Source organism: Palaemon carinicauda, chromosome 34, assembly GCF_036898095.1.
Source record: "Palaemon carinicauda isolate YSFRI2023 chromosome 34, ASM3689809v2, whole genome shotgun sequence".
Classification (NCBI taxonomy): Eukaryota; Metazoa; Arthropoda; class Malacostraca; order Decapoda; family Palaemonidae; genus Palaemon; species Palaemon carinicauda.
This window is the reverse complement of record NC_090758.1, coordinates 71580128-71590127: the sequence shown is the minus strand read 5'-3', so window position 1 is coordinate 71590127 and position 10000 is coordinate 71580128. Positions and strand designations below refer to the sequence as shown.

The following is a 10000-nucleotide window of genomic DNA, read 5'->3' as shown; positions in this document are numbered from 1 at the left end:
ACATACTTACCCTCATTTATTTATTTGTTCCCGTTCCTTTAACAATATCGACTACTTACGTTCTTCTAACACCACTTATGGTGCTATTTTAAGTATAATGAATCTTGTTACAAACCTTTTGAAATTGTTATTTCTGTTTTTATCCATTTATGTTACTCCATAAATTCATGAAGTATTGACCTGGACTAGGTCAGATTATTGTTTTTTCACCTTATTATCATGTTGAAATAAAATCAATGATAATAATAATAATATATATTTTCACCTCATTGTCATGATACTGTAATGATAATAATATAGCAATACATTTCTCACCTCGTTCTCCTTCTATGATAATAACAATAGACACACTCTTGAGAGCCTAAGATTTTACTAAAGTAGTAATCTGCGATATACATGAAACATATTACACACATCAAGACTGCATTTTAAGGGAAATTACAAACAATTCATAGCATTTCAAAATGACATATTGGAGTACAGACAAACTTTCCTGCAAAATTACCTTAGTTGTCAAGTGTTGAAAGTTTTCTCTTTTTACTTTTTTCATGACTTATTTTGTTATTGTAACACTTTGTATAATTATTTAATAATATATTGGCCAGAGGCCAGATACACATCCTAAGTAGTGTACTTACTGATCTACCACATGAGCAACATTCCTTTACATTAAAAGACTTTACCTGAAAATTCAAAGCTAGCTTAACAAGAACCTCTCTTTGATTATTGCATTGCAGAAAATCGTTCTTGGAATTACCAATGAGAGATTGAAATACTTGGTAAGTGGAAATACAAACTGAAAGTGTAAAATCTGTTGGCCATTTCAAGCCACCTCTGTCAAGGATTTTGAGATATTTACAATTGTCAGGAATATCAACTTCAATTGCTCTATCAAGAGAGACCGTACTTAAACATAATTGACATTTCAGCTTTGTTTTAGTGCTGTGAGCAACGTAACCTGCAATATAAATCATAACATTTTCATCTTCCTTTGACAAGCCTTCTTCATCCACATATTCCTTAGCCTCCTTGAATTTCTCTAAACAATCGACTGAATCACACTTAGAGTCAAGTTCATATGGAGAGGAATTTAACTCAAAGATGGTTAATGGACCAGACTTCGACGAAGCCATAGAAAGAACATTCATAATTTTTAGTTTCTTTTCAGACTCCATTACTTGAGCAACAGCTACATTATAATTTGTACCAGTCATCTTCCTATACTGTCCAAATCTACTTTCTAGCTTATCTGTTTGAAATTTCCCCAGTAATACATAATGAAAGTTATGGTGCTTCAACAAATAATCACATAATTTTATCAATGTTGATGTAGTGTGCCTGAGAGCAAAATATGTTTCTCTTGACAATCTACCATTCCTTCCATGGTGAGGCATATCCAACTCTTCCCAAGCACCAAGCCATTGATCAAATTTACTGAGAAATATCAAGTTTGGATCTGAAGATGAATCTTGCTTAATAGGGTCACATTCTTTCTGACGTAGGTGGACGCCTTTGTTTGGAGTTTTCACATTTACAATATGCCACCAGGATATTATTTGTTCCAAGAAATTAATAATACCTGACACATCAAAAGTATTAATTGTTTTCAATGGAGCTACATTCTTTTCATCAAACAGTCTGACAACAAACTGCACATTTTGTCTTTCCAAATTAGTATGGAAAAGAACTTTCTCTGACAAACCTGGCGCCAGTTTAACATATTGATCACGTTCTTTTGTGTAGAGTTCTTTCAGTGGCACAAGATTTGCATTTTCCTGAATTTGGAAATTGGAAGGTGAAGGTATTACAAAAGTTTGAATGGGATTTTTCTGATTTCACCAATTACTTCGTATGCTTTTCAGTAAATGAACTGAATCAAAAAGGAAGAAAAGTGGCACAGTCAAATCATATGGATTTGGAATGGAGGAGGAAAGATTTCCATCACACATTTTCTCGAACATATTTCTGTTAACCCTGTTGTTATCAGAGATTAATGATACGACAATGTATCCTATATCATGGAGGAACGCCAAAACTTTGTGCGTCAACTCAAGAAGTGTCTGTACTGTCAGATTACAGACTGGGTACAAAGCAGCAACATGTTTGTTTTTCGAAAGGATTGATGAAATCATAAAAGCCTGAACTGTTGTTGCAGGTTTACTAGAGTTAACAGAAGCACCATAAACTTAACCTCCTTTATATGAGAGGCCTTTGTTTACATGTATCTCATCAAGCAGCACATTTACAATTTTTTCTTCACTTTTTAGTGTTGCAAAATGTTTTCCTTAAAAATAGTTCATGTGAATTTCCATTGCACACAGACTTTGCACCAGATACATTAAGCTTCCTTAGGTAATCAGGATGAGGGGGAATAAGGACCTTGCTGTCACGTAGATGTATGTGCAGTGATGGCCTTGACAAATAGACACTATATACCCAAACCAAAATATCACAGCTGTATGCAACTTTTTCTTTACAAAACATGCTTAACTGTTCAGCACAAAACCATAACACTCCCCCCTTTGAACACTTGTCATTTTCTGATACAGTTTCCAATAACCCCTCAATAACTTTAATACACTGGGTCACTCTGTCAACATCACTAATAGCTGATTGAAGGTTAGAACTCAAGTGACTTAATAAATTTTCAAATTTTGACCACCGATCACATTTGTTTTCTGATCCTAAAAGCCATTTAAATTTGTTAGAATTTAAAGCAGTGTTTTCGTACCATACTAAAACTTTCAAGTCTTTTATCACTTTAAAAGATACAATTAGCTTTGGTTTGTCCTCAAGGTTAACTTTAAGGAAAGATACACAGTCTTCACTTGAAACAAACAACCAACCCTTAGAAAGCCTATTAATAAAGTTTTTAACAAATTCATCGAAACTATTTATAGTGTCATTTTCCATCCATGTTTGAAACTTTAATTCATCTCGTTCAAGTACCTCGTCTTTTGTTTTCTGCGGATTCCTACGAGCTGGTGGTACTTTCTGTGACATGTATTTTGGTTGATTATGGAAGATAGTCGGGTATGCATCCTTGGTCAGAGTTGGCGTCCCCCTCTTAGCGGTGATCACAGTTCCATCAGGACATGTAATGCTGTCTTCTGTAATGATGAAACGTTCCTCGAAGTGCTTTGCACACACGATTGTATTAGGGGTAGGTGTAAAGTCTTCTCTGTGGATGGCTTTTATTCATAGCTGCCGTCGTTGTTCATCCCTTGGGAAGCGGAACGCAGAAACATCTGATCTTGAATAATTACTTTTACATCCAGGCACACAGCATGACCTTGGCATCTGCAAAAATATATTAATGATGTCTTTTTTCCACAAATATAATTTTCAAGAAATTATTGATAAGACCATTTTTTGCATATCATATTTGCCTTTATATTAATAAATCACCGACACATTCTTGTATGGCCACACGAGATACGAAGTAGTGACAGTAAATTCAAAATTTTATCATACATCCCAGTTACAACTTTCTTACGGTGCAAAAATGCCTAACATCCAGGGTGACCAGACGTCTGTATTTGACAGGATTGTTTCATATTTATGACATTTATCCCGTGTCCCGTATCAACACTCCCCGGGACGCCTTTTTTCGTATTTTTGACATTTAAAAAAAAAAAAAAACATATTATATACTAGTGAACTTTTGTGAGATACGAGGTAAAGAAAAGGCGGCTTTCTGAAATTGGCAACAGTGAAGATGCAAAATAAAAAAAATAAACCAGGCTATAATGCACATTCGAAAGAAATAACTTACTAGAGTAAAAATCAGTGATAAATGTTATAAGATGATGATAAGACATGAACTAAAGTCTGTAACATGACACCTCAGTTAAGATTATCTTTAGCTACGATGATGTCAGTTGGGTTTTTCATTGTTCCAATGTCAAAGGAGATGTGGAGATGTATATTGTATCGCATGTGTTTCATACACACTCGTACCCTGCAACGTTATTACTTTTTTTGTTTACCTTTCACTCTTTCTTGCACTGATAATAGAACAAAATGTTTATGCTTGCTGTATCATGTCTTAGGTTGTTTGATTTTTTTGACATTCCTGCTTGCAAGTGCTTGTATACAGCCTGTTATCTTTTTACTAAAGGGTAGCCTACATTCTAGCACCTACAGATGTTATCACACTGGTGACCAATGTGGCAACATATATGTATGTAGGCCTATTTGGTTGATTTAAACCAAACATACTGATGATGTTGATTACTATAAACTCAATCGCAATGTTGATCAAGTCAGGGGGCTATTGCTTATCATACTGTTTTTACTTACTATTTATTATTAGTTTACTTAAGACAATTATTCAATATTTTATTTGATGGTTTCTGCATTGGTTATAAAAGATAAAGGTTTCTAAAGTGTTTTGTATCAGAAATATATATATATATATATATATATATATATATTTATATACTCACACAGTATATACATATATATATATATAAATATAATTAATATCCACATACACACAAACACACACACACACACACACACACATATATATATATATATATATATATGTATGTATGTATACTCCCACAGTATATACATATATATATATATATATATACATATATATTGCTGATACAAAAACACTTTAGAAACCTTTATCTTTTATAACAAATGCAGTGTAGTAGGAAATTCCCCCCCCCCCCGACTGAAATTCCCCCCGGGAAAATTAGCCTAGGATCAATTTCCCCCCGGGGAAAAGCAGCCCGAGCTGTTATTCCCCCTAAAATATTTCCCGCCCACCCCCCCCCCCAGGCCATTTCTCCCCCACCCTCCCTTATAGAGAAACTATTTTGATGAATTAAATAATCAACGGTAAGTTTAACAAAATATGAGGAATATATACTGTGTATATATATATATATATATATATAAATATATATATATATATATATATATGTGTGTGTGTGTATATATATATATATATATATATACATATATATATATATATATATATATATAGTGAAAACCTTACTCTTCTTTCTTACTGTCCAGCTAAAAAATAAAAAGAAAGTACACTTGATTTCAAGAAGCACTATACACGAGATAGATGATGCCCATTCAGTTGTGTTACATGAGATTATTAGCTTTTACACATCACCAAGGATGGTGTCGACAGCTTTGACCAGATATACCACATATCTGTACAATTGCTCGAAAAAAAAACCGTTGTTGGCGATTATGTTTGTTTTACTTGTTGAATATGATGGGAGTAAATTCTAACCTAACCGTGACCTCAATTTTTTGCCTAAATGTAACCCTTCATTATGTTGGAATTTGTGCAGCTTTTCTATGAAATCCCATTGAATTTATTTCAAGGGCAAACGAAAAAAAATAAAGGTTACCTCCACCAAGCAAAGGGGGAATCTTGGCCCAGAGGGAGAATCTTATCCTGGGACGAAGTTCCCCCGGGGGATATATATCCTGGGCCATATTTTCCCCGTAGAGAATTTCGGACGGGGGTGATAGACCATTACACCGGTAGATAATTTTCAGAATAACAGGATATTACATTAAAGTTTCTCTATATATTATTTGGTGTCGACACGAGTTTCGATTCTTCAAGACTACACTGGCTGATTGAATTACATTTTAATATATAGGCTATGATGATGAAAATGTTGATGCCAAAATATTTGCAAAATATAAAACTAATTGACAAAAACTGAAAAATGAAAGTTTTAGATTCTTGAACATGTGGAGATGAAATTTACGATTAATTTTAAATACATGAATTATTTTTCAAAAGGCTTCACAGAACTTCATGGCCGATCTTGCATGCCCTCCACTGTTTCGCTAAAGTTTACATTTCCACTTTTTACAGTGAGATTGACATTAGTTCTCGACGAAAGTCATGTCATATTCAAAGCAGAATAATTCGTGAAGCTTACACGCTCCATCAAAAATTAGATGTTATTCTGAAAACTATCTGCAGGACAGTTCGTCCGGAGAAAAGCTATCTTTCAGTTATGAACGCCACCAAGAAATTGTGAGTAACAGGCCTAAGCAATATATATATATATATATATATATATATGTACGTGTGTGTATGTCTATTTTGCTAATAAAAAAGCACTTTAGAAACCTTGATTTATTTATAAACCAATGCAGTATTAGTGGATATCAATTAAAACATTAGATAATTGTCTTCTGTGAACTATCAATTAAACGAAACTAAAAATGTGAAAGGCGTTAAAGAGTTAACAATAAAATTGGAACCGACGACCAAATTATAGCTATACTAAATCGTAAGAAAAAAAAAACACAGAATGCTTAGAAAATCAATAGCCTTGACTTGATAGATATTGTGATTGAGTTTATAGCAAAGAATCAATATCTTCAGTTTGTTTTTGGTAAATGTACAATGTAGGCCTACCGGTGTTGATAGTCGTTGTGTAAAAATTTCAATTGATCTTATGAAAATCATCCAAAATTGCATTTTTCTATGCTGCAATTTGCTGTCAGATACGCAGAAATTGCGAGAGTGCCATTTTAAACGGCGCCTCCCCACCAACGGAAAAAGTTTCCCTACGCCATTGATTTAGGCGTCCCTTATTTAAATTTTCAGAATTTTGTCACCCTGCTTACGTCCTGTTGCTTTTATGGCAGTTAATGTTATTGTTATATAATTTATGAGAAAACATTCCTCATCCAAACTTTAAAATACTAGTAACCGATCAAACAACATAAATTGAGTTGAATTATGATAAGAAATCTGTTGCCTATGCTTTTTGCCCTTATATTATCAAAAGCACTGTTGCGTTCTTGTACGGCCGCACGAGATATAAAACAGTGACAGTAAATTTAGAATTTTATCACATCCCAGTTTAAAACGGCATTACAGTGTAATACTGGCTTATATCCTGTTCTTCTCAAGGCAGATCTTGTTATCAATTACTATATAACAAGTGAAGTAGCAATGCAATAAGTTTAGTTTACGGTATTTGCTCAAGATATTCAAACATACCAGGCTGGAATTACCGGCTTTTGTATATAAACCGACTGGTAATGCAGTTATAAACCACAACATTTTTATATCACTACAGTAAATCCAATAAGTAATCTATGTACAACTCTTACCTTGCATAATACCCAGTATGAAATCCAATATTAGAGTGTAAAATACAAATCACCAAGGGAGCATCGCCAGAGGCTATTGCTTGGATGAAGACAGATTGCAGATTGAGATTGAACGTAACGCTTGCTGCTTGGATCAACCGACGCTGGCTATGACGTCAAAGCCCTCACAACGTCGGCATGCCCAGGCCTTGTGTATTGAGACGGCAGTGGCTCAGCTGTTTACGGGAATCTGATGGCCGTTACTATGCATGTGAGTACTCATACAATTGTATTTTTTACCATATTTTACTTACGATTACTTTGATATAACATCAACTAATAATTGTTTCTATTAAGATAGAACTAGAAGGGTTGGTAATAACGGTACTCTTAATAATAATACCTGTATTCGTAAAAGGAAAATTAATTGGTGTTGACAATACATGGAGCAATGTATGGGCAATGAACGCAACCTTAGTATTGAAACCAAGAAACAAACCTGGATTATATATGGAAATATTCACTATATTTTTAAAGTTTTAACCCTGTACCATTCATCCTAATCAGAGATTTACTGTTAAATCATGTTTAACAAGTTCAACTCAACCTCTCCGGACGAAGGATATCTCCGACAATGTCCAGCCACGAGTGAAACTGGGTTAAGGTACATCGATTGAAATAAGTCAGAAAGTTTTTGGATAAAGTTTAGGAATACCAGCTGTCATGGCCCGTCTATGTCTTTCACAACTAAAGAATAAAAAAAAAAAAAAAGAGATTTTCCAGACTTTGGTACATCGTCTCTCTCGAAATAAGTAAACTTTGACAGTGGACATAGCATAACACAGCTTCTGTTATCGTTTGCTTTTGTAACTGCTAAAAAGTCTCGTATTTTTAGTTTCAGAGTAATTACGGCGTTTGAAACTCTCTCTCTCTCTCTCTCTCTCTCTCTCTCTCTCTCTCTCTCTCTCTCTCTCTCGCACGCATACAAATGCTCACTTATAAGTTCCCACTGACCCAAAGTACGATAACTAAATTCTTAGCAACGTAAATATTTTTTTTTATTTTCTTTCAATGATTCTGATTCATTTGGTTTTAACAATGATCGGAATGTTTTTAACATTTTGAAGTTATAAATCTATTTCTAAACTTTAAATTACAGATGAAATTATTAATATCACCTTTTTGAGGGAATCATGAATTGTAAACGATATGTAAGAATTAATATATCGAAGAGAATAGTATACGTGACTTACATGAAAATGATCTTTTTGTCACACATACAGAAAGCACAGACACAAGCACACACACACACACACATACACGCAGGCATATGTGTGTGTGTGTATATATATATATATATATATATATATATACATATATATATATATATATATATATATATATATATAATATGAAATTCAAAGTAGATTGCAAATACGTGTTCCAATATGGAAATTATACTCTTCATTAATACCATAACATAATAATCAATGTAAAATGCTGTCAAAATAAGATATCCAGTTACTTTTATAAGCAACATTTCCTGCTTCAGCAGTTGATTGAATTATAATTAATGGAGCTACTGAAGAAGTGAGTGATTTTAAAACTGTTCAAGACAGGTATTCGATAATACAGAGTTCGTTGACAGTGCAACTTGGACATGTTCTTGAATTGATCAATAAAAGTCTTTGTTGTTTGCCTCCAACATTATTTTAAAGACTCGTGTGGCCTTTTCTATCCTATCTATTAACTTCTCTCTCTCTCTCTCTCTCTCTCTCTCTCTCTCTCTCTCTCCTCTCTCTCTCTCTCTCTCTCTCTTTTTCAATTGACATATCATAAGGTATTTAAGCAAAAGGACATTCACGGAATTGTGGAAACCTCTGTTTAAAGAGATTTGACAAATGCATCGAGGAAATTGCATCAAAGGTCACCTTCCATTAAGTTCGAGGATATTTGTAATTCTGAACAGCTTTGTAGTCAGAGAGAGAGAGAGAGAGAGAGAGAGAGAGAGAGAGAGAGAGATTTATACCAAGATATCACCTAAAGACGGATGTCGCGTAGAGGCTATAGTGGTTTTTTTTAAGGATTAAGTACGGAATTTAAGCTAAATTTTGCGTGGACAATACGGAGACTGTAAGAAATCACTCACGGATGCCACCAAATGATGGTAGATGCACTACGGAAGGATTACGAATGTCATAGGAGAGGCGCGGAGGCTACATCGAGGCTGTCTAGAGGAGAGAGAGAGAGAGAGAGAGAGAGAGAGAGAGAGAGAGAGAGAGAGAGAGAGAGAGAGAGTACAGGAACTTTGTATACCGTAAAGATGTATTAATACAGTGCGTACACATTACGGACACCCTCTAGTCCCCTTATATACCACCACATCATTTGGGTCCGATTATTCCCAGTCTTCCAAGATCAGAGATTAGCTAGGATCCTAGTTGCCTTTCCTTAAATGCCAACAGTCATCTCTTTGTACTCTACCTGTTGCCTTTTCTGATACCCGTAATATCAAAGCTGCCCCCATTACTTTCTCCAATATCAGACGTACATTAGACGTATCCTCCGTATTATCCAATCAAGTATATCCATACTTTCTACGTACTTTTTATCATCTCTGAAGGGAGTGAGGAAGCCCCGGATTGAGTACTGTTGCTTGCGAATGCAGATCGGGGGAAGCACGTGTATAACACTTACATTGCTCATCTGCCCAGATTTTTTTTCAATTTTCTGGTATAGAAATCACTTATAAGATTCGGTGACAGATCCCAGCGCAGGTCGAGGTCAAACGATAGTTCAAGTCATGGACACACTTCACCAAAATTGAGGATTTAAACAGATGGACGCTGTTCCTCTATACATGGTCATCAATGGGTTGGTCTGATGGCGGCATGAGACCTTT

General features: G+C 34.7%; 1 protein-coding gene across 1 annotated transcript in view; it reads right to left on the bottom strand.

The window, feature by feature from the left end:
* Positions 1–10000, bottom strand: part of LOC137627024 (myb-like protein X) — a 40112-nt gene that overhangs the window by 16298 nt on the left and 13814 nt on the right. The window contains exons 2-3 of the mRNA XM_068358006.1: positions 1580–1775; positions 1179–1249 (exon numbers count right to left, since the gene is read on the bottom strand). Coding sequence (XP_068214107.1) covers positions 1179–1249; positions 1580–1775 — 267 coding nt within the window. The remainder of the gene's footprint in view (positions 1–1178; positions 1250–1579; positions 1776–10000) is intronic.